This window comes from Lemur catta, chromosome 7, assembly GCF_020740605.2.
Source record: "Lemur catta isolate mLemCat1 chromosome 7, mLemCat1.pri, whole genome shotgun sequence".
Classification (NCBI taxonomy): Eukaryota; Metazoa; Chordata; class Mammalia; order Primates; family Lemuridae; genus Lemur; species Lemur catta.
This window is the reverse complement of record NC_059134.1, coordinates 22,661,961-22,686,209: the sequence shown is the minus strand read 5'-3', so window position 1 is coordinate 22,686,209 and position 24,249 is coordinate 22,661,961. Positions and strand designations below refer to the sequence as shown.

The following is a 24,249-nucleotide window of genomic DNA, read 5'->3' as shown; positions in this document are numbered from 1 at the left end:
AGTCCCACCTTGCACCAGAAGGTTGACGATGATGGTGTCGAAGCCGCCGGTGTTGGTGGCCGTGCAGGTGTAGTAGCCCGAGTCCTCCGCCTTCACGGCGCGCAGCAGCAGCGTGCCATTGGTGTGGATGAGCCGGTGCCCGTCCATGGATGCCGGGATGGCCGAGTCTTCACTGCAGGGCCAGGGGGTGGGGGGCAGTTATGGCAGGCACCCCCCCATCTTGAGGCCCTCCCCAGGTGTGTAGGCAAATAGAGTTGGGAGGGGAAGGAGGCTTCCCAGGGGACCCTGGGTTCTTGGGGTTTTGCTCAGCACTCCCTGGGGTATCCAGTAACCATGGCCTCTTCAACCACCCAGGGAAGGGAGGTCCTTGGCTTCCAACCGAGGGGAGCCAGGGAGGCCAGGCCTGCTGGAGAGAGCAGTAGCTGTGGGCCCTGCAGGGCCTCGGCTGGAAGGAGGGACTCCCCAGACTCTGTTCGTCATGACTCTTCTACTATACCCCTCTCTGGGGTCACCCCATCACCCCACCCCTCCAAGACAGGAGTCTTGCCACTCGCCTGTCCTTGGTCCACTTCACAGCAGGGGCTGGATCTCCCACTGAATTGCACGGCAGCCGAACGTCTTTCATCCAGGGTGTCGTCACAGTGCCCCCAAATGAGATGATCTTCGCTGGGGCTACAGGGAAGAGAGGGTGAGGGCCACCCCACTTCTACCCCTGAACACGCCCTGGGGCCCCCTTTCTCAGGGCTCCTCAGATTTACAATTCAAATCTTCCCTCCCCTACCTGACCTCCACCTTGGGCTGGGGTTGGGGGGTGGACATGGGGCATGTCAGCTGGGAGTGAGTCAACAGGCATTTATCAAATGCCTCTCAAGGACCAGGGATCACATGAGGCTCTGAGGTTCAAAACATGAATAAGATCTATCCCCTGTCCTCAAGATGTCTAAGAGGGAGACAGAGACATTAAAAGTCATTATAGGGTGCAAAATACTATGGCAGGAGTAGGTACAAGTAACCAGGGAGCACAGAGGAGGAGCAATGAACTCTGCCTGCCAACTGAGTGGTGGAGGCGCTGGCTGGGGAAGCCTTCTGGAATTGGAGGCTTTTTTTTTTTTTTTCTTAAATAAGGTCTCACTCTGTTGCCCAGGCTGGAGGGCAGTGGCATGATCACAGCTCACCGCAGCCTCAAACTCCTGAGCTCAAGTGATCCTCCTCAGGCCTGAATTTAAAGAACAAAGTGCCCAGGTACCTGGGAGGGTCAGAGGGGACCCACAGAGCTGGGGCCCTTCCTAGGTGGAGGGACAGTGTGAGGTGGGTGAGATAGCAGCTGGGAGGCTGGGGTGCAGGCATGGGGCTGACGGGGCTTAGAGTAGGGAGGTCTGGGGGCTGCCGAGGGGAGGGAGAAGGGCGGGCTGCTGGGGCCAGACAGACAGGCCAGGCAGAGGGGCCTCCACAAGGGGCATTGGGGTCCTGGGGTTCTGGGGAAAGTTCGAGGTTCTCCAGAGACCTGGCTCCAGACCTGGTCCTGCCACGGGCTGGGGTTGGCTCCCCAAAGTCTGTGTGTCTCCGTGTGCGAGTGTGCATGTGTGCCCGTGTGTGTATGGGGACAGCAGTGCTTGTCTGTCCTACCTCTCAGGGCAGCTGTGAGGGGAAGGTGCTCTAGGAAGCACCAGGCTCTCTAGGAATGTGTCCTGTTTAACGCCCACAGGAGAAGGGACCAGCCTTCTGTCAAGATGCCCCGGTCCTCAGACCCTGGCCTCTGGGCCAGTGCCGCTGTCCTGGGAGGGCCGCAGGCTCTAGGAGAAGGGGTTGGTAGGGTCCGGGAGGAAGGAAGGAGGGGTTGGTAGCACCCGGGAGGAAGAGGGGTAGTGGCACTGAGCCCATGTGGAGAGAGCCCTGACTTGGAGCTGGAAGAGCTAGCCCACCCCGTCTCAGCTGTCTTCGGGGGCCATGCCACTGCCCCCTCAGCTCGCCCACCTGTGGGATGGACAGCACACCCTGTGGCAGGGCATGTCTGACGCTCTTGAGTCTGAACCGAGGGAAGCTCAAGTCACCCCGGGAACGGTGGCTGGGCTGAGCAGGCACACCCCTCCTCGTCAGTCTGGGCCTTGGGACCCCAGGGCTAGAGAGCTAAGGGGGTCAGTAGTGGCGGAGGGAGGAGACAGGGCAAGAGGAAGGGCCCAGGGAGGCCCAGAGGCCAGCAGAGGACCGACAGTCCTGGGCTGGTTGTGGCTAGTTCCTATCCCCCAGGTTCGGACCGGCTCAGCCAGGTAGCTCCGCCTGTGCAGGGTGAGGCCCTGGAGCTGTTCTCCTCTGAAAGGTGGGGGTGCACCCCCGACTCTTGTCCAGGTTAGGGATGGGGGGAGGCACTGCTAAGAGGGTCTCACTCTCCTCCTTGGTGGGGGCCACTCTCCACGTCTGCGGTCGGTCGCAGGAATCAGCAGTGCCTGGAGCCGCCTGTGTACCCAGGGTCCAGGCTTCTGCACGGGGGCTGTCCCTGAGCCTCAGCTGCCGGGCTTGGCTCGGGGGTGGGGGCGACTTGTCCTCTTTCAAGCCAAGAGTAGGCTTTGCAGCAGGGCGAGGTGCCCGAAGCCCACCCCGGGGACGGGACGGGGACGGGGACGGGACGGGGACGGGGACGCGGGGCCGGCGCAGCCTGCTGTGAGGCGCTCCCGGAGTCAGGGGGCAGCAGAGGCCCAGTGTTGGGGGATGCGGGCGGAGGCGGGGGAGCCCCTCGCAGCCACCAGGCCACCGACAGAGCGGAGGGGAGAGAGCCCCTGTGGGGGAAGCAGAATTCCGGAAGGGAGCTTTGGTGAGCGCCTGTGCCTCTGCCCGGCCCGGGCTCCTCACCCTTGCCGGCTGGCTCGATGGTGACCTTCTCGCTGCTGTTGCCCCGGCCGGCGGAGGTGACGGCGGCCACCCACAGCAGATACTGCTGCCCGCGGTTCAGGTGGGCGATCCGGTAGAAGAGCTGCTCAGGACTCGTCTCGTACTCGCTGGGAGCCTGCGGGGCAGAGGCGAACAGACCCTAAGAAGCGGGACCGCCGGGGACTCCAGCGTCCCAGTCGTCCTCAGCGCCCCGGGCCGGGGGACGGGGTGGCCGGATTCCGTCCAGCTGGCGCTCTCCCAGTTTCCAAGCAGGAGTGGGCAGTTTGCGCTGGGCTTGGCCCCTGCGAGCTGATAGGCTGGCTCTGCAGTGTCGCCGGGCCGGCCTCAGTTTCCCTCTTTGGCTGATCCAAAGAGGTAACTTTGGCTTCAGACCAGGGAATGTGAGAGTTTTGGGTGAGGGACGGTGGGGGGAGGGTGGTCAGGAGAAGGGAGCATGGGGGAGGGAAGGTCCCAGGAAGACCCAGAGAAAAGAGTCTTCGGGAAGAAGCTAAATTACTGCCTCTGCCTTATTAGGGTTGTAGACAGGCTCCCCCAGCCTGTCCCCGGCTCAGTCACCTCCCAGCCCCGCCGTCTAATTACCACTCCTTCATTCTGCAGGCGGCGGGCCCCAAGCCCGTCGGGGAGGAAGGGGCGGGAGAGGAACCGTGAAAGCTTTTCCGGGCAGCACTTTATTAATGATTATTAGTGGTATGGATCGCTATATATATATTTGTAGGTTATATAAATCTATAAATTTTTTTTAACAAAATGACAGTTTTGACAAGTTACCAACAAAACAATATCGGATCCCAGTGGTTTTACCAGTTGCTTTGATGAAAAGATTATGTTGCCTTGGAAACCAGAGGCTCAGATATTGAAATGAATTTGAGAAGGAGCTTTTGATAAGCGCTAGTTTGCAGACCTCCTGTCAGCCTCTTCCCTGGTACAGGCGGGATGGGGCTGGCTTTCATTTTATTTTATTTTTTTGTCAGCCGCGGGGTAGGGAGAGGAGGACAGCACTGGGGTCCCTTTGAAATCAGAGTGGACGTCCAGGGAGGGGGAGCAGCCCTGGAACAGATGGGGGGCCCTGAGGCCAGAGGGAGCTAATAATTAGTTATCTCTGCAGTCACGGGATCTTGCACACACACGCTCACACACACAGATGTGCAGATGCATGCATGCACGCGCCAGGGGACAGACCTCCAGATAGACATGGGGCCACAGAGGGACGTTCTCCATGCCCCACGGGAGGGTTGAAGCCCCCAATGACTTAAAATAGGAGAAAACATCCTTTTTGGCCCCAGGCTGTCTGCAGGGAAATGTTAGGGAGAAGGCACAGGCGTCTCTGCAACACAGACAGAGCTCCCTGGCAGACTCTTCCTCCTGCCTCCTTTGTGGGTGTCTGGCCTTGAACCCAAGAGGTCCCTGCTGGGGACAGGGGCAGAGTCACCCCGACCCCTGTAGTTGGGAAGCTCTTCAAGGCTGTGGCACTCTGGGACGGGTGTGCATATCTGTAGTTCATATCTGCACACGAGGTCTAGGGTGGTATAGTAGCTTCAACACCTGCCTGCTCTTCTTACTAAGCATGTGACCCATAGTGTCACCCATGGTTTCTGGGGCCTCAGTTTTCTCTCCTGCAAACTAGGAAAGCAATGTAGCTCTGCCTAACCTGCGTGGTGACTGTGAGGCACAGTGAAGCACGGGGTGTGCAAGTCCTTTGTAAACTGGGACTTGTTCTTCTCTGGGCTTATTTTTGGTGAGGACAGAGGAATGTGTGTGTGTGTGTGTGTGTGTGCATGCACGTGCATGTGTGGAGAAAAGTTGAGTCTCCTTGCTTGTGTGTGTCAGTGGGTACCAGAGTGTACATCTGTGCCTACACAGGGCAGGAAACTTTGGCTTCCCCTTGAAGGTATTAGCATCTTACCAAGATCCTGGCTACCTTTCTTTTAACCTGGACTCCCCATGAATCTCCTGAAATCACCTTCAAAAGCACATAGTCATATCCCCAAATAAAGTCCCAATGGATCAAAGTTATTCAAAAAAGGCAAACTATGAAAGAAGAAACTATAGGTAAATATTTCTGTTTGTCTAATCATAAAAATAAAGGCAAAAATCATAAATGGAAATGATTGATAAATTTGAATTCTATAAAAAAAGATAGTACATCAAAAATAGAATCAAGAGGTAAGCAATGAACTGGCAGATACTTGCAATTTATATGATAGAAAATGGTTATCATCCTTAATATTTAAAGAGCACTTACAAATCAATAAGAGAAGCATGAGAAATGCAAACAGAAAAATGGACAAAGGACATGAATTGACAATTACCCAAAGAAGAAAAATATAGCCAATAAGCATATACAAATAATCCACCTACCTAGTAATCAAAGAAGAGCAATTTAAAATAAGATACCTTAAAAAAAAATCCAACCAACAAAAATAAAAACAAAGCAAAAATGAACCTGGGATCGACAGAGGTGGAAAGGACAATGCTGCCCGTTCGTACCAACATACAACAGGTACCTACAATCCTAGTGGAAAAATAAATTTGTGCTAACTTTCTGAAAGGCAATTTGTAAATGTGTATGCAAAACCTTAAGAATATTCATACTCTTTGTGACTCAGGAATTCCTATAAAAATTTACCCTAAGAAAATACTGAAATATGTGCAGAAAGACTTGCAAAGAATGTTCACTGAAGCACTATTTATAATGGTGAAAAGTTGAAAGACACATTAAATATAGAATAACAGGGGACTGGTTAAATAGATTGTGTATAAATAGCCATGTTTATGTTTTAGGTCATGGGTTTTAGAAGACTATTTGATAGTGAAGGAAAGTACCTACATGTATTACATGAAAAAAGCAGATACATAACATTATGTAAAATTTTATTTTAATTTTGTTAAAAAAAAAAACCCAAACAACCTGTAAGATATGTACAGATCGAAGACTGGAAGGCTATATACCAAAACATCACCAGTGTTTATCTTTAAGAAGTGAAAGTACAAGTAATTTTTACTTTCCCCTTTATTCTTTTATATATCCTACAGAATTTTCTATAATAAAATTACATTATTTTTATAATCAGAGGACAACAACAAATGTATTAAAGTATTTGGCAAACTTTCTACCAGGACTCAGTGCAGCTGTGACTGCTCCCAGGGGATGACTCCCCGAGTGCCAATGCCACACACAGTTCTGTTCTGAGGATTCCACATGTACATGTTCATACGCTCTTGCCAGCACTCTGAATACACTCAGTCTCAGGCATTCGCCTCTAACCCCACGCTCATACCTGAGGTTTTGCATTGTCACCTAGCATGCCCTCACCCCTAGCATCCCCTCCCAGGGCTGTCTTTCATAAATGAGTTTGTAATGCAAATTTTTGGAACCACATGGTGGGGTCCCTAGGTCCCCCACTAAGTTCAGCCCCACTCCCCTCCCCTTGTCCCCAGTTCCCCTCAACGTGGCCGAACTGAAGTTCCCATCACACCAGGAGAGAGGGGCTTCCTATATGCTCAGGACACAAAGAGGATGGAGGGAGGGTCCCAGTGTCTCCAGCAGCAGGGGGAGGGGGCGGGGACCAGGAGCTCTGTTCTGGGGCTTGGGAGAGGAATCTGCAGCCACTCCACCGGGGCCTCCTGAAGCCCGAGTTAATGAGAAAGCGAGGCTCGCCGACACCAATCCTTGGGAAATTCTCCATCATCAGAGGAGGAAACAAGTGCAAAAACCCAAGCTAGAGAATGGCTACCGTCTCCCATCAGTGAAGGAAATGAAACTTGCCCAGTATCTAAGGCTATACAATCGCCAGGCTGCTCCTTATTCATTCATCAGACATGTATTCAGTGACCATGACGTTCCAGGCTCAGTGCTCGGCAGCTGGGCACCCAAAGATGAAAAGATGCTGCCTCTGTCCTCATGGGGCCTCAGAGGCCAGTGCGGGAGACAGACACGTGAACAGGAATTGCTGTCTCATGCACTCGGTGTATGACAGAGGAGGCAAGGAAAGGTGTGCAGGGGTGAAAAGGCACAGTGGATATCCAGCACAGCACGGTGAAAAGCTTAGTGTTGCAAGAGCTTAGAATGTTAGTGTTTGGGGGTGAACGGGGGGAGAGGGGAAAGCGGGCAGAGATATGGCTGAAAACGTTGACTGGAAAATACACCACGTGTCTGTGCGGGTGTGGAGTAACTGGAACTCTTCTCCCCCGTGAGCAAGGGTGTGACTGGCACAAGTACCCAATAACGGCAGGGTGTTCTCAGAGAACATCTGCAGACCCTGTGCCCCAGCAATTCCTCTCCTAGGTGTACACCCAAGAGAAATGCATGTACACAAGCACCAAGAGGCACGTACAAGAATGTGCACAGCGGCACCGTCAGAATAGCTCCAAACTGAAAACTACCCCGAAGCCTTCAATCAATGGAGATCAACGGATAGCACAATAGATAAGTCATTGTGATACATGCACATGATCAACAACTACACAGAAGTGAGAATGCATGATGAAAGTGTAGATGAAATTCACAAATTCAAAATAATGTTGAGTAAAAGAAGCCGGATAAATGGTATGACTCCATGCATACGAAGCATAAAAAGACGCGGCAGTAATCTTTGCTATTGAAGTCAGGATGGTGGTTAGAGGGATGGGTAGGGAATGGCAGGGTGTGAGGGTCTTCTGGGATATCGTCATGTTTTGTTCCATGCTCTGGGTGCTGCTGCTTGGGTGGGTTGTGGGTTGTGTAAATTCACGGTGCACGGTTATGATGTGTGCACTTTGCCGAGTGTGAGGATGGAGAGGAGGAAGAGGGTCAATAGCCTTTCCACTCTGGTGACAGAACTCTGGTCTCACTGGCTAGGAGCTGGGTCACCTACCACTCAGAGGGTGTTCGGAAAGACCATGGGAAAGCAGAGGGTACAGGAGGAGATGATGACACAATTACTGAGCAATTTCAGGGCAGCTTTCTTGGTGGCCAAGAGCTCGTCTGCAGATGCTCAGGCTGATGGCCAGTTGTTGACTCGGGGGAAGAAGCCTGCCTCCTGCTCCTGCTCCTGCTCCCCTGCCCTGGGGACATCTTTATGTGCTCCATGCGGGCTCCCACCCCTCTAGACTGGAAGCCCTTTGTACAGGCACCGTCTACAGTAGTCTCTCAGCAGGACTCTGTGACTGGGTGGCTGGGGACAATGAAAGAGGCATATTGTCGGACATGGGTGCATCCTCTCTTCCCGCTCTGTGGGCCCCCTCTGAGCCCTCAGTGGAGGGGCCGGGGCTAGTCCCCTGCGCTGGGTCCTGCCCTGGGGCTGCCCCCTCTGCTCCCAGGGTTTGGGTAGATGTTGCAGCCTCTCAGTCCTCTCCCCTGGCCGGGGCCCAGGCCCAGAGAGACATGCTGGCTCCCTCCTCCCTGCTTCAGCTGGCTCCATGCTGAGGTGCTCTCTCAGGGCAGAGCTCCAAGGCCAGACTGACATGCTGAAAGACGATTCATTCCCAGAGGGCACAAACCAGGCAGTCCCCAGTCACCGGCCCCAGGGCCTGCTGGGAGCTTCCTCTGCCAGCCAGACCAGAGGAGCTGAGGCTAGCCTCCCTTTCCCCCTGCCTGCATGCTGATGACCCCCTCACCCAAAGGATCTCCTAGGCCTTGTGACAATCTTGCAGTCTCTGCAACAGAGGGCTGACCCAAGGTGGACACTGGGTAGGGCTTCAGCCACTCTGGGGTGACCAGTCCCCATTTTTATCTATGAATCCAGGTAGAAGCTCAGATACACGGAGCCTCAGGGTTTGGCCTGGAAGCCCAGTGATCTACAAGGTTTCTTTTCTCCTGTCCCCCTCATTGTTTGGCCCTGGACTCACTTACCGGCTGGCCAGATCCTGGGCTGGAACAGAAGATGGTGTACTTGCGGATCACCCCGTTGGGCTTGGTAGGAGGGAGCCAAGACACGACCACACTGCTAGCTGACGAAGGGACAGCTTTGATGCCAGCAGGGGGACCTGGAACTGAGCAGGGAGAAGTCCTGGTCAGTTTAGAGAAAGGAGGAGCACAGCCTTTGAGAAAGAATGAGAACAGGGAGAGGGTGGCAGATCAGTCAGGGAGAACTTCCTGGAGGTGGTGTCCTTAGCTGTGGTTTAAAGGGGGCAGGGTCCAGCATTACAAGCAGGTGGGAGGAGAAAGGCCATCATTTTGGGCTTGCAATAAAGTCTCTTAAATGGAGGCCCTCAGCGTGGCCAGCTTCAGAGGGGTCTGGCCAGAACCAAGGACTTAGGATGGGCAAGAGAGAAACAGAACCCATGAGGAATTCATCTTGATGCTGTGATCTTATCCCTTGCCCCGCTGCCCCAGTGCCCTTACTAACTAGAAGCCTGTATTTAGGAGAAAAAAAAAACACTGGCACTGGTCCTGCGAGTTCCTTAAGGCTGGGACCACAGCCGGTTTCCTGGCAGGGGCCCAGGGCACTGCTCTCGGTTGCTGGCTAGGCCCTTTCTGGAGGAAAGTCTGCCTTAGGAGTGACTAGGAAATCCATCCTATGTGGACCTCAACCCATGCGGACTCTGAGCTCCCCTCCCCATCTCTGGGCCTGCCCTGCCTACGTGGGAGACTAGAAACTTCCTGTTCTCAGCTCACACGCCCCATCCTCATGTCCCCAGTGTACTTGTCTCCCCTCCTCGGGAGCTTTTATGCTCCTTGAGGATAGTGACAGTATCCTATTCAATTGATTTGACCTCTCTGAGCCTCAGTTTCCCCATCTAAACAATGGAGGTAATAACCACATTAAAAGGCTATAGTGAGAGTTAGTGCTAATTAAAATAATGCACCTAGCACGGTGCCTGCCACATAGAAGACACACAAATGGTAACAATTAATATTAACACATTCCCTCTCCCAACTCTCAGCTTATGGCACCTACCTCAATTTTTTTTTTCTAATAAGTGGTCAATAATTTGGAGCTAAATAAAATAACTAGATACAGTATCATCATCCATCCAGGTGCCTGAGCCCAGGAGCCGGAAATCATCCTTGACTTGTCCTGTCCCCCCTGCTACAGCCCTGCCATTCCACCTCTGCCAGGTGTCTCTGAAGCTGTGGGGGACCGGGGTCTGTGGATGGCCACGGGAGTAAGTGTGCTAGTTGCAGTGTTCAACTCTATTCTTGCATGCTTTTTTCTATTAGTTATTGAGAGAAGTGTGTTAAAATCCTCCACTATGATTATGCATTTGTCTGTTTCTCCTTGTAGTTCATCAGTTTTTGTTTTTATACATTTTGAGGTTATGTTATTAGGTGCATACAAATTTAAAATTGTTTTACTTGCCTAATACATTAGTCTTTTATCATAACAAAGTGTCCTCTTTATCTCTAATGATGATTTTTGCCTAACGTATACTATGTCTGATATTAATATTGTTTTCTATTAGACATTTTGCATGGTCACATGGTATGTCTTTTATTTTTTTCCATTCTTTCAGGTTGACTCTTTCTATACCGTTATGTTTTATGACTCCTGTAAACAACAGATATTTGGGTTTTGTTTTCTGTTAGCCTGTCTTTATTTTTCAATTGGAAAATTTAATCAATTTATCTTTAATGCAATTACTGACATATTTTTAAAATTTTTATTTACTAAATTAAATTAATTAATTAACTTATTTACTTTTAGAGACAGATGCTTGCTCTGTTGCCCAGGCTGGAGTGCAGTGGCACGATCATAGCTCATTGCAGCGGGGGCTCCAGCAATCCTCCAGCCTCAGCCTTCCAAATAGCTAGGACTGTAGGTGCACCACCACACTAGCTAACTTATTTTATTTTATTTTTTGTAGAGATGGGGTCTTGCTATATTGCCCTTCAACTCCTGGCCTCAAGAGATGCTCTTACTTTGGTCTTCCAGAGTGCTGAGATTACAGGTGTGAGCCACCACTCACCACCTATATTTGGGTTAAAATATACCATCTTACTAAAGACTTTCTATTTATCCCCTTGATTATTATTTTCCTTTTTCTTTCCTTTTGTGCTTTTTTTGGATTATTTTATTTTATTTTTTATTTCAGCATATTACAGGGGTACAGATGTTTAGGTTACATATATTGCCTTTGCCTCACCCGAGTCAGAGCTTCAAGTGTGTCCATTACTTTAAAAATATTCTATTTTCCTTTATCTATTAGCTTGACTATAATATAGCCTTTCACTATGTTTAGTGATTACATATTACAATATGAATCTTTGCCTTACCGAAGTCCAGTATCAATTGGCGCTTTTCTTCTCAGACAATGCAAGGATCTTAGAACTTTCATCTACCCTCTCCCAATTTATATGCATTGTTGTTTTTTTTTTTTTTTTGAGACAGAGTCTCGCTGTGTTGCCCGGGCTAGAGTGAGTGCTGGGCTAGAGTGAGTGCCATGGTGTCAGCCTAGCTCACAGCAACCTCAAACTCCTGGGCTTAAGCGATCCTACTGCCTCAGCCTCCCCAGTAGCTGGGACTACAGGCATGCGCCACCATGCCCGGCTAATTTTTTTTCTATATATATATTTTAGTTGGCCAGATAATTTATTTCTATTTTTAGTAGAGACAGGGTCTCGCTCTTGCTGAGGCTGGTCTTGAACTCCTGACCTCGAGCAATCCACCCGCCTCAGCCTCCCAGAGTGCTAGGATTACAGGCGTGAGCCACCGCGCCCGGCCTATATGCATTGTTGTGTATTTTAATTCCGTATATTCATCATCCCTATTTTGTGCAGTCATTATTAATTTAGATTTACCCGTATATTTACCATTTAATTGCCCTGCCCTCATTGCTACATCACTGAGCTTCCGCTTGGGATCATTTTCTTTCTAGTTAAAGAATATTCTCTAATCTTTCTCTGGGGCAGGTATGTTGGTGATAAATTCTCTCAGTTTTTGTTTGTCTGAAAAAAATCTTCATTTCATCTTAATCTTGAAGAATAGTTTTGCTAGGCATCATATCATAGGCTGATAACTATTTTCCTTACATACTTTAAATATACCATTGCATAGTTTTCTGGTTTCCATTGTTTCTGACAAGTTAACTGACAATCTTATTGTTGCTCCTTTGAAGGCAATCAGTCTTTTTTCTTCTTGTTGCTTTTAAGATTTCTCTGTCTCTCTTTGCTTTTTTAGCAGCTTTATTATGATGTGCTTAGGTGTAGGTTTCTTTAATTTATTGTCTATGGAGCTTCTTCAGCTTGTGGCTTGATGTCTTTCATCAGTTCTGAATGATTTTCATACATTTTCTCTTCTGTCTTGTTCTTTTTCTCCTCTTCTCTGGGATTTCCTTTCACTGCATCCTCTATGTCCTTGATACTCAGTATGTGGTCCATGGATCAGCAGCAGCGTTACCTGGGAGCATGTTAGAAATGCAAAATCTCAGGTTCCACCCTAGACCTACCAAATCACAATCTGAATTTTAACATGATCCCCAAGTGACTTGGATACATACTAAAGTTTAAGGTCATTTCTCTATGTGTCTTACATGCTTTTTAAAATTTTCAATCCATTTGTCTTTCTGTGCTTCAACTGGATATTCTTCCAGCCTATCTTCCAATTCACTAGTTATCTCTTCAGCTGTGTCTAATGTGTTATTAAACCCATATGCTGAGTTCTTAATTTCAGGTATTAGTAGTTTTTCTCCCTAGATTTTGCATTTGGTAGTTTCCAATTCTCTGAAGTTTCCAATCTTGTCAAGCATAATTATCTTAAAGTCCATGTTTGAAACCCTTGTGGGTGTGTTTCTCTTGTCTGTCTTGTTTTTTTTTTTCTTTCCTTCTGGCTTTTGTTCATGTTTTCCCCATTATTTTTTATTGTATGCCAGACATAGCATTTGCAAAATTGTTTGTAATAATAATTTGAGGCCTCAGATGATGTTCTCTTCCTATAGAAGGGATTCATATTTGCTTCTGATAGGCAGCTGCATTCTGGACACTAGCAATCTGGGGTCCAGGACTGAGGTGATCTGAAGGTGAGCTGTCTACTTTTGATCCACTTTCACTCCTAGTGGGCTGTCCTTCAACCAAAGTGAGGGGGATCCACAGACAGATCCACACACCCTGGCAGGCCTGACCCCCAATCCATGTCTTTCCAGTACTGTTCAGCTTCCCTGCCACTGCCTCCAGATTCAGCACATGTCCGCAGGGAAAAAGAGCTATTCCAAATGCCAGGCTCACCTCCTGGGCCTCTGTTTTGCCTTAGATTCTTGCCCAGTGATTCTTCACTCTCCTGCCAGCTCTCTGATACCTTCAAGCAAGTGTTTTGAAAACTATGTTATCCAGATTTCCTGGCTGTCCTCCGCAAGAAGGGGAGTGGGTTTGAGTCACCTCGTTTGCCACTACTGGAGGTGGAACTCTTCTGGTATGTTTCTCTAAACCTGTATGTTCCTCCTCACCCTCACTGCTGCTGCCCTGGTACCAAACTTTCTCATCTCTGCCTAGACAGGTTCTAACAGGTCTCTGTGACACTAGTTCTTACTCTCTCACCCCTGCATGCAGAAGTAATAAGAGTTAATTTCCTAAAACATGGATCTGGTCGTACCTCTTCCTCAGTTAAAGATCTCTAAAGTGGTCTAAAATCCTACTCCACTGTGCACCGGGAGGCCATGCGGCTAGGCTGGGCATTCACAGGGCAGGTGAGGAGTGGGCAAGAGGCTTTGTAGCTCATGGACGGAGTCCAGCCAAGCCAGCCTGAAACCAAGCTTGGACTAAGAGATCTGAACTTAGTAAATGAACTTGACTTTATATGTTTGCATTAATCTTTTTATTTCTTTTGCTTTTCTCTAAACTTCTGGATGTTTTTTTTCCCTTTGGAAAGGGGTCACAGTGTCTTCAGATTAGGATATTTGCCCAAGCTCCCACAGCAGGGCTGGAATTGGAACGCAGACCTGTCTGCTTCCCACGCCAACTGAGTAATAACTTAGTGACTTCCACCTACAGAGGAGAGAGCTTGGTGGAGCCGGGGCGGCTGTGGTGGACAGGCAGGGTGGGCTGCCTACCCCTGCCATTCCTTCCTACTCCTTGCAAACAGAACCTCACGTGTGTGGAGGTCCCCATGCTCCTCCACACTTCAGCTGTCATTATCGCTTATACCAGAGGGTACCACGTGCTTGGGGGGAGTCGGCCATGATACATCCATTTCCACTTTGGTGACTGGCTTAGCAAGAGGCATGTGGCCCCATTCTGGCCAATGGGAGATAAGGACAAGTCAGTTGAGGGGGATTCTAGGAAAGGTTTCTGTCACTCCAGGAGAGGCATGCCCACAGGGGAGACTGCCTCTCCTCACTCTGCTCTGTCTGGTGCGATGCCTGGGGCTGCAGCCATCTGGAAATCAAGGGGAACGTGCTGAGGATGGCAGAGCAGAGAGGAGCGAGCCACTGACTTAAGCAGCCCTGGAGCTGCCGTACGCAGGACTGCCTGTTACGTGCTTAAATCTGTTTTGGTCAGGCTTTTGGTTACTCACAACCAGAAGCTTCCTAACAGATGTGTAGTGTGGTGGGAAGCACAGAGGCTATGGAGACAGGAAAGCCTGCATTTGCCACCTATTAGCTGAGTGGCATTTGGAAAGTAGCTTTAGCTCTCGAGGCCTCAGTTTTCTCACCTGTAAAATGGAAATAATACCTACCTCACCAGGCTACTGGGACGGTTTAATCATGTTATGACAGCACATCCCACACACGTTAAGTCAGGGCTGCTGTTCTGGATGAGACTTCATCTGACACAAGGTTCTTTGTGGCCTAGGCTTCCCCTTGGAGACCCTGATACCCCCGTCTGAAGCAGTCATTTCTCAGTAGCCATAAAGCAACCACCATTTGCTAGCACTTGACATTTTAGAAAAGATTTTACAGTTATCGTGCTGCTTCCTTTTTTTGTTTTGTTGAGACAGAGTCTCACTCTGTTGCCCAGGCTAGAGCGCAGTGGCGTCATCACAGCTCACAGCAACCTCAAACTCCTGGGCTCAAGTGATCCTCCTGCCTCAGCCTCCCGAGTAGCTGGGACTACAGGTATTTGTCACCACGCCCGGCTAGTTTTAAATTTTTTGTAGAGGCGGGGTCTCGCTATGTTGCTCAGGCTGTTCTTGAACTCCTGGCCTCAAGTGATCTTCCTGGTTTGGCCTCCCAAAGTGCTGGGACTATAGGCATGAGCCACTGTGCCCGGTCATTATCTTGCTTCTTACAACGGCTTGATGAGGTATCACTCTCCTCATTTTATCATAAGTGACTTTCCCGCAAATGCCAGGGCTGGGCATGCACTTGTGATGTATCTACCGAGCCTTTTCCACGCTGTGATGCTGCTCCTGAAGGTGAGGGGCGGCGCCTCCCTGGGCCTGGCTCCTGTAATGCGCCTTCCCGTGTGTGGCTCCGTAAGTGACTCTGGGTGAGGGCCGAAGGCTCCCTGCAGGGAAGACGGTGCTCCTAGACCTCTGGGTGCCCTTGCGGGGCCTCACCTTGGGCAGTGAAACACATCCTGGTGCTGGTGGCTCAGTCTTGCACCAGAATAGGGGCAAGAGGAAGGCTGGGGCCCAGTGGTTCACTGCTGGAGGCCAGGAAGGTGCCTGAGTGTGGCCCCGAGACCTCAGACTGGACCAGGCTCTGGGTGCCATCTCAGCTCAGTCTCCACTCGAGAGCAGGTGGCTCTGCCTGGAGCTGTCCCAGGAAGCCGTGATGGGAGGATTAATGACAGGAAAAGTAGGGCAGGCAGGTTGGTAAATATTGAAGTGTTCAGAGCTTAAGGGGAGAAGGGGGGGCTTTGGGGGAGGGGGGAGATTAAGCCAAGCCGGGAGCTGGTCCAGTCGCTGGGCGCTGGGCTGCACTGGCAGCTTCTCCTGAGTCGCTCCTTTCCCAGAACCTTCTGACAAATTATTTGGGTAGGACCTAGACCCTGGGTCTCTGTATCCCTTGAGAAACTGAGGCTGAGTGGGAAGGAAGCCAACAGGGCTACCATCTCAGTGCCTGTTGTGCACCGGCCTCTCTTCCCGCAAACCTCCCCTTCCAACAACAGAGCACCTGGCTCAGGTCGTTCACTTAAGAAACAGCTAAGTGATGGGGTTTGCGGGCGGTGGGGGAGAAAGTGGCAGGGCTGGAAGCAGGAGCCCGGGGCTGTGCACTGTTCACACACGGCGTCCCCTTGGTGTGGTGTTCTGCAGGACGGGCACCCCTAGAGTAGTGCGGCTCCGGGCCTGGGTGGAAGTCCTTGCCCCGACCTGCTCCCTCCTGGGTCCGCTCTGTTCCCAGCCTCCCCACTTCCCTGCCCTCACTTGAGTGTGGCCCCCAGTCTCTCCAGTTCTGCCCCAGGAGAAGGGCGTTGAGATCACAGAGCTCCAAATTTAGGCGCATCCCCTTCCCCTCCTTGGGAGTCCAGGGCCCGGCCTGTACTGGGGCCTCTGTCGGGTGACCACCAAGTCCCTGAGCCAAGATGTGCTGAGGGACACTCCTGCTCTGCCCAGCCCCAACATCTGTATGCAGAGGAAACCAGGCTGAACCTTGCAGAGGGGCAGATGGCTCAAAAAGGATGCCTTTGGGGCAGGGGTGGGAGGAGGGTTCATCTGGCCTCTGACTCAGTGCTGCAGGGGTGTGTGTGTGTGTGTGTGTGTGTGTGTGCCCGCACATGCGTGGGGTTTACAGTTGCTGATACGCTTATGCAGGAATCCTAGAGCGTTTCTCCACAACCTATGATAAGCTATGTGCTCCCCAAAGCAGGACCCTGAAGTCCTCAAAGTCACTCTGCAGTGGCTCAAAGGGACAGGAGAAAGGACGGTACCCTGCTCTCACCCTCACTCCCCAGCTGGGTTGGGGGGTGGGCAGTGGAGCAGGTCAAGGGCGGCCTGTCCGGAGGGGCGGCCTGCACTCACCGTCCTCCTTGGTCTGGATGTAGAGCACGCTGCTGCGCACGCCGTCCCCGGCCTGGGTGTAGGCGAGCACCTGCACGCTGTAGTTGGTGAACTTCTCCATGCCCCGCAGCTCCACCCGCTCCCGCGTGGTGGTGATGTTCTGCATCTCACCCCACTCTGCCGGAGACAAGCAGGCTCTGAGGTTGGCCCAGCCCTGCCCGGCCACGGCCCTGCTGCCGCCCATCGGCCTGGGCTCCGCTCTCACCTGCCCCACTGGCTTAGAGCCCCACTCCACGGCGGCCAGGACTAGAGGGACCTCCCCTTCAAGGTACCCGGGAGCAGGTGTGGGCCACCGCCCCAGGCCATGTCTCTCTCTGAGTGGCCCAATAAAGGGTGAGGCATGTATGCTGGCCTGGCCCTGGCCTCCGGTGACCTTGTACCAACTTCAACTTGGTATTCGCCCTTTGGAACATCTCCATTTCTCCATCTCTGCAAGCAACATTTCTCCCTTCTGCCACCCAACCCCTTCCCATGGGAGAGACCTGGGGGGGCCTGGACCTGGCGGGGAGCCCAGCCCATTCCTCCTGCCCAGCCCCTCCCTGGGCTGTGGGGCCTCCCTAGGCCATGTGTCAACCCCGGGGGTGAGTTGTGACTGGCTGAGGTGGCCTGCCCTGCCTCTGACTGCCCCTGGGCCGGCGCCCTGGCTCTCTGTATAAGGGGCTAAGTGACCCATCGGCCTTCTCCCGCCACGGAAGATACCCACCCATTCCCTGCCAAATCCTGCCCAGAGAACCGGGGCCAGGCTGGTGGAGTGACGGCCTCAGCCAGGAAGAGCCAGGCCATTCCTCAGGCTCAGCTAGGACTCACAGCCCTGCTCTGCCAAGGAACTTCTTGCAGACTCCAAACGGGAGCTTAGGGAAGGGGCCCCCTGGGAGGGCCAGGGTCATCGAATAAGGAAAAGAGACAGACTCCTGAGCCTCCCACTGGGACTACTGGGCTTTCAGAAAGACAGGCCCAGACACTGTCTGAGGACCGGCCTTGGAGAGGTGACCCACTCCCAGCACCTCGCTGGTGGCCCTGTGCAGGCCAAGGCCCAAGGCAGAGGGCCTGGCCTGGGGAGGCAGCAGTCTGCCAGGGGCCAGAGGGTGAGAAGGCCGTGCCCAGTGTGAGGGACTCCAGGTGCAGGAGGAATGTCGGAGGCCTGAGCCGCAGGGCCTTCCTTCCCTAGGGGGTCAGAAACCAGGGCAGACCACGGAGGCTGGAGCCAGGAAGGAGGCAGCACGGCCACCAGTCCCGGTGGTCTCTGGAGATTAGCGAGGCCAACAGCTTCCCCAGAGGCTGAGCTAAGGAAACCCTTTACCCAGCTCAGCTCAAATATGAATGCAGGGAGGTCACCTTCTGAGCAGCGTGGTGCGGCATCTCACAGCAAAAGAACTCGGGAGGACGTCAGACACCAACCCCCTGAGCTAGAGGCCTCTGGTTTTGGTAGGACACAGTGGGGACGGTGGTGGGGGAGACACTTCCTGCTGGCAGTGGTCTGGGCAGAGCAGGAACCAGGTGGGGAAGGGACGGTAGCAGCTCTGGATAGGTGAGCTGGGTTCCCGGGCCCTCTGGGAAAGAAGAGGGCACAGGGGTCTGGGAGGCAGGAAGCCCAGGAGCCGGGGGTGGGGGGCAGGGGGCAGACTCATGGTCACCCTTGTGGTCTGTTGAGATGAGGAAGGCTTTCAGTGGAACATTTCCAGTTTGGGATGCTGGGTCCCGGGCTTGTGTGGACTACAGACCTTCTGGTCACTTGAAGGTCTTTGTGTACACCAGTGGGCAGGAGCCTGGTGTGTTCGTGGGGGGCTACCCAAACCTGTCTACACCAGCACATCCCAGGATGACGAAGACACCTAATAGGTTGGGCCACTGTATTGGGTTTTCTCCACTTGCCACTCTGACCCCCAGCTCCACGGCGTGTGCCCTTCTCTGGGTCCCGGGTAGCTCACTGCACAGACAATACACCTTGTGTGTGCCTGGCTGCAGCGGGGCTTGGCCAAGGGAGGCTCTCCCTGGTTCTGGTGACCCTGGTGCCTCTCCTGCCCTTCAGGTGGGTGCTCCCCCTAGGCCCCCACTCCTCTGGGCGCAGTCCCTTCACCAAACTCTGCAGTTGCCTCATCCTGGCTGATGGGGCCGTAGGGGCCTAATATCCGCATGTTAAATTAGAAAAGCAAATATGTCCCTATAGTGCCCTAAATAACTCCCCAAACCTACTGTAGTCCAGGAGTGCCTGGTGTCTCCTTCTCACCCCTCACCAGAGACGCCTGGTCTGACCCGGGCTAATGTGGACATGTGCGAGTGGACCCCAATTCCTCCCTCACTATCCCCTGGCCCTTCTAACCATTATCCCCCTCTGTGGCCTCCACACATGGAGCACGGGGGACACTCCACTCCACCTGCACCCCGTGGGAAGATGCTGGCTCTAAGCCAGGAAGTGGACCCTGCCGACCCTGTGCCTCTCACCCGAGACCCAGCCATCGGTCCCGGCAGACTCACCCCCATCCACGTAGAGGGACCAGAAGATGACCCGATAGCCTTTGAGGACACCATTGAGGGTGCTGCGCGGGGGCTCCGACCAGGAGATGACGGCCACGTCGGACGTGATGGACAGGGCCCGGACGTTCTCGGGGGGCTGGCTGGGCACTGCATGGGGTCGGGGGACAGCCAAGGGTCCAGTCAGTCAGGCACAGGAGTGGACAGCACAAAGTACATGTCCCAGGCTGGGTCCTGCTGCCCAACCAGAGGCGCATCCAGGTAGACAAGTGGAGGGACTTCCTGACTCAAGAATCCTGAGAACTGGGGCTGGGAAGCTGGGAAGTGAACCACGTGTCCTTTCCTGGAGACTGGGGTGACAGAGAGCCTTGCAGCCTTTGGCTCCTTGTCCTCTGGGTAGCAAGTTCCTGGTTCTGGTCAAATCCTGGGAAGAGGTGATGAGCTCTGGCAGGAGCCCCTGGGAATCCAGGGGAACCCCTCCTCCCATGGACTCATCAGAACCTGGAAGGCCACCAAGCCGGCCCCAGAGGTATCTGCAGCTCACTGTCTTATCCGACAGCTGCCAGCCCCTCTGCGTCATCTGACCAGGGCTCTAAGCCACGGCCCGTCTGTAGGGCCTCCTGCGTCCTTGTGCCAAGCTGAAGGGGGAGGAGGATCTCAATGAACCCTGGTGCAGGGGAGAAGCGTTGCCACAGAGACCCTTAGGACTTCAGAGACCGTTCGTCCCACCTCTGTCCCTGCCCCTGTGCACAGACACACCACCAGGACTGGGATGACGGGAAAACACTCTCGGGGACCAATGCTGGGAGTCCACCCTGCCTTCCACCCTCTCCCTCCGAGAGCCACCTTTGCGTTGAACCTGAGGCCCAGCCCCCGGCTTGGCCTGGTGCAGCCTGTCCTTTCTGAGATGACAGACAGCGGGAACACCAGGCCCCACCTCGCCTAGGGGGCACGTGGGTGGCACTTCCTGCTGGCTTTTGAGGGCCAGAGACAAAGCAAAAGACCGAGTCTGTTTTGCTCTGAATGGGAGAAACAGGCACAGGCTGGATGGAAGGTAATTAGATCCCGTTGCCCCACAAGAGGCAACTCTAATTTTTATGAGCATTTAAATGATAATACATCATCCTAACGATCCTCTTTGAGAATGATTATTGTTTCATATTACTTAGGTGTAAAAATATAAGCACCATGTAATTAGGGACCCAGTGTAATAAACTAATACAGATCGCCCGTTCGAACAAAATGAAGGTAATATAATTATGGAAAAGACACTATAGCTAAAGCAGGGGCCCTTGAATACCCCAGGAGGAGTGCTAATATTGCCAGGAAACGATCAGGATCTGACAGGCTAACGAGGGCCTTAATTAAGTATGAAAAACTGCTGAGCAAATGCTGCTGGAAACTTTCTTCCCCTCTCCTCCTTTGTTTTCAGAATGACTCTGCAGCCATCCTGATCTCTCCCTGTTGGAAATTCCAAGGCCCCCCCACAGGGCCAGGCAGGGGGTGTTCGGATGGAGGTCAAGGGCAGCCGGCCTGGCTCGTCCCTGGCACGGCCCCGGTGGACGGAGCTCAGCGTTAGGTCGGGCGGCCTGGCCTGGCCTAGGCAGCTGTTCCCTGGGACGTGCCGCCCGGGGCATCCTGCATCCAGCCTTGCTCCAAACAGAAGGCTGAGCACGGGGGAAGCAAGAAGAGTATAGGATTCAGGGTCCGGCCTGGATTTTGATCCAGATTCTGCACAGGTTACTTAACCTCCATGAGCCTCTGTGGACAAGGACACAGCTGCTGTGCTGTGGCTCTCCAGGGTGCTGCCTGGGAACTTACTAGAAATGGAACTTTTTTTTTTTTTTTTTTTTTTAAAAGAGATGAGGTCTCGCTATGGTGCCCAGGCTGGCTTTGAACTCCTGGACTCAAGTCATCCTCCCACCTTAGCCTCCGGAGTAGCTGAGGCTGTAATACAAATTTTTGGCCCCCCTCTCAGATCTGCTGAAGCAGAAGCTCTGGAGCTGGAGCCCAGCAATCCGCATCTCACAGACCTCCAGAAGGTTCCGATACACACGCAGGTTTGAGAACCACTTGGTTGGGGTGCCGCCTGAACTAACACTGCCAGTATTAAGAGGTGACAAGCTGATCTTCCTCAATCCAGCCAGGCCTGTGGCCAGCACCTCAGGGTGGGGGGCTGAGGGGGACAGTGAAGGTGGTGGCTGGGGGCCTGGGTGCAGTGCAGCTCTGGGCCCTCCCCCTGGGCTTCTCTGTGCCTTTCCCCTTGTTTGTGTCCTCCCTTCTCAGGGGCCCAGTGCTCTGGGGCTGTTGAAGTGTGCTCCATCTCAAAGCCCAGCCCGTGCCCCAGAGCACTGAAATGAGACTCTCTGGGGGTGACGCCCGGGCATCAGTATTTTGAAATCTCCCTGGATAATTCCAACTTGTAGCCAAGGTTAGGAAGCGCTGGTGTGGGCTAACCTACTCTCAGGTGTTTCCGACCTAATGTGCCCTGCCTCCGCCTCCCCAGGGCGCTGCATTTTCAGAGAGGACGAGGTTGGAGGGGGGCATGCTTCATCTAAGGAACAGCTCTCAGTGGTAGAATGCTCGGTGTCCTGATGGGCACGGGACGATGGCTCCTGCTCTCGGGCAGGTGGGCCCTCTGTGGGGGGCAGAGTGGGCAGGCTCAGACTCCATGGAGGGTTTTAATCTCAGACCCTCGTTTTGGGTTGGGGCATCGAGAAGGAAGCTTGGAAGAACACTCTGCTCTTTGGGGCACTGTGACTGGCCTGGCCCCATCTCTGGGGGCATCAAGGCCACCTCTCCTCTCTCTACCTGGTGCAGGCTCAGGTACCAGCTGGTGTCTTCTGTGTGCTTGGGGAGAAGGTGTGTTCCTGCTTCCTCCTAACCCTCTCTCCCTGGAGAGACTGGGCCCCTCCATTTACTAATCAGATTGTGGGGTCCTCTCTGGTCATGAAAGAATGAAGTTTTAAATAATTGGGCTCTAAATCCTCTGCCACATGGGTGATAGGATTTCCTAACTCCACAGTCTCATCTTGGGTCCTTAAAACAGATGGGGGACAGGTTCCAGCCTAGAATACAAAGGTAACTTGGCTTCTGCCCTTTTCCCAAGAAGCTGTCAAGGAGGAGAGACAGGCTCCAGGGTGTAGGGGAAAGAGCTTGGTCAGAGGTGAGTTAGGGTGCTAGGAAGAGGGAGAAGCATGGATGGAGAGACAGGCGGGCAGACAAGTGCTCAGACAGGCCAACAGGTCAACAGAGGGGCAGAGCATCAGCAGACGATGGACAGAGTCTGCCAATGGACTGAGAGCCCCGGGTGCTGAGTGGAACCAATGGGCAGGAGGAAATGGAGGGGACCAAAGGAGCCTGTGTGGATCCCAGACTAAGATGGGTCCCAGGTACGAGTGGAAGGACCCATGGCCCTCTCTGGCAGCCCTGGCTCTGCCCATAGCTGGGCTCTACCCCCTCCCCTCTGCGGGAGCCCTCACCATCCTCCAGGGTGGTGGCATTGATCTCGCTGGATGAGGGCCCTGTGCCAGCCCGATTGAAGGCCTGGACCACCACCCCATACTGAGCAAACTTCTTGAGGTTGTCCAGGGTGTAGACCTCGCTGTCCCCGGTGGCCTTCATCTCCACGATGCTGTACTGCCCATTGCTGCCAGGGCTGTTCTCCCTGTAGCCGATCTGGTAGCCCCGGATGACGCCATTCTGCAGCTCCTTCTTGGGCGCCTGTGAGCACAGGGGAGAGGTGGGGACAAAGACATGGGCACGCTCTGAGATGGTGCTCTGAAGCCAAAGTCTTTGACACTACAGCACGCTGGCCTCTGCTGTTCACACCAGGCACACACACATCTCAGGGAACACTCCTTCCTCGGATAGCCACGCTGCTGCCCCCCCAGCCTCTGTCGTGTCTTTGCTGGGACGCCCCTTCTTAACAAGGCCTTCCTTAGCTCCTTCTGTAAGATTGCTTCCTGCCTCTCACCAGTACTCTTAATTTGTCTTCCTGGTTTATTTTCCTCCACGGCACTTAGCGTCATCTGACATTCTACATATTTTACTTGTGCACTTGACTGTCTGCCCCATGAGAATGTGAGCACCATGGGCACAAGGAGCATCGTCTGTTTTGTTTACTGCTGTCTTCTCTGTCTAGAGTGGGGTCTGGCATACCGCAGGCCCGCGATACAGATGAATGAATGAATGAATGAATAGGGATATCATTGCATGGGCTTGGGGGCCTGGGAAAAATGAAGCATCCGACAAAAAGTAATCAGTTGGAGAGGAAGGTGAACAATTAGTTTGAATAAAAACAGAGTCCTGAGATACCACTTCACATGCATTAAAACGGCTGTTATAAAAACAGCAGAAAATAAGTGTTATTGAGGATGTGGAGAAACTGGAACCCTTGCACATGGCTGGTGGGAGTGCAAAACGGTGCAGCTACTGTGGAAAATAGTTTGGCAGTTTCTCAAGAAGTTAAACATAGAATTATCATCCAGCAGCTCCACTCCTAGGTCTGTACCCCAGAGAACTGAAAACAGGGGCTCAAACAGACCCTTGTCCACCCCTGTTCATAGCAGTGTCATTCACAACGGCCAAAAGGTGGCAGCAGCCCGTGTCTGTCAGGAAATGAATGGCTAAACAGAATATGGGATATCCAAACAATGAAATAGTCTTCAGCCATGAAAGGAGGAAAATTCAGACGTACGTTACGACTCGGATGAACCTTGAAGACAAAAGGAAAGTGAAATCAGCCAGACACAAAAGGACCAATAGTGCATGATTCCACTTACATGAGGCACTGATAAGAGGCAAATTCATAGAGGTAGAAAGTAGAATAGGGATTCCCAGGGGCTGGAAGGAGGGGACGTGGGAAGTTAATGTTTTACGGTTATGGAGTTTCAGTTTGGGATGACGAGAAAGTTCTGGAAATGGCCAGTGGTGATGGCTGCATAACACTGTGAATGTGTGTACTGCCACCAAACTGCCCACTTATACACAGTGAAAATGGTAAATTTCATGTTATGTGTATTTCACTACAACTAAA

General features: G+C 52.6%; 1 protein-coding gene across 1 annotated transcript in view; it reads right to left on the bottom strand.

Annotated features, from left to right (window-relative positions):
* DSCAML1 (DS cell adhesion molecule like 1) overlaps positions 1-24,249 on the bottom strand; it is a 326,542-nt gene that overhangs the window by 10,606 nt on the left and 291,687 nt on the right. Inside the window, exons 17-23 of the mRNA XM_045556390.1 lie at positions 22,694-22,934; positions 19,215-19,361; positions 16,701-16,856; positions 8,717-8,856; positions 2,848-3,001; positions 555-672; positions 9-172 (exon numbers count right to left, since the gene is read on the bottom strand). Of these exons, the coding sequence (XP_045412346.1) occupies positions 9-172; positions 555-672; positions 2,848-3,001; positions 8,717-8,856; positions 16,701-16,856; positions 19,215-19,361; positions 22,694-22,934 (1,120 nt within the window). The remainder of the gene's footprint in view (positions 1-8; positions 173-554; positions 673-2,847; positions 3,002-8,716; positions 8,857-16,700; positions 16,857-19,214; positions 19,362-22,693; positions 22,935-24,249) is intronic.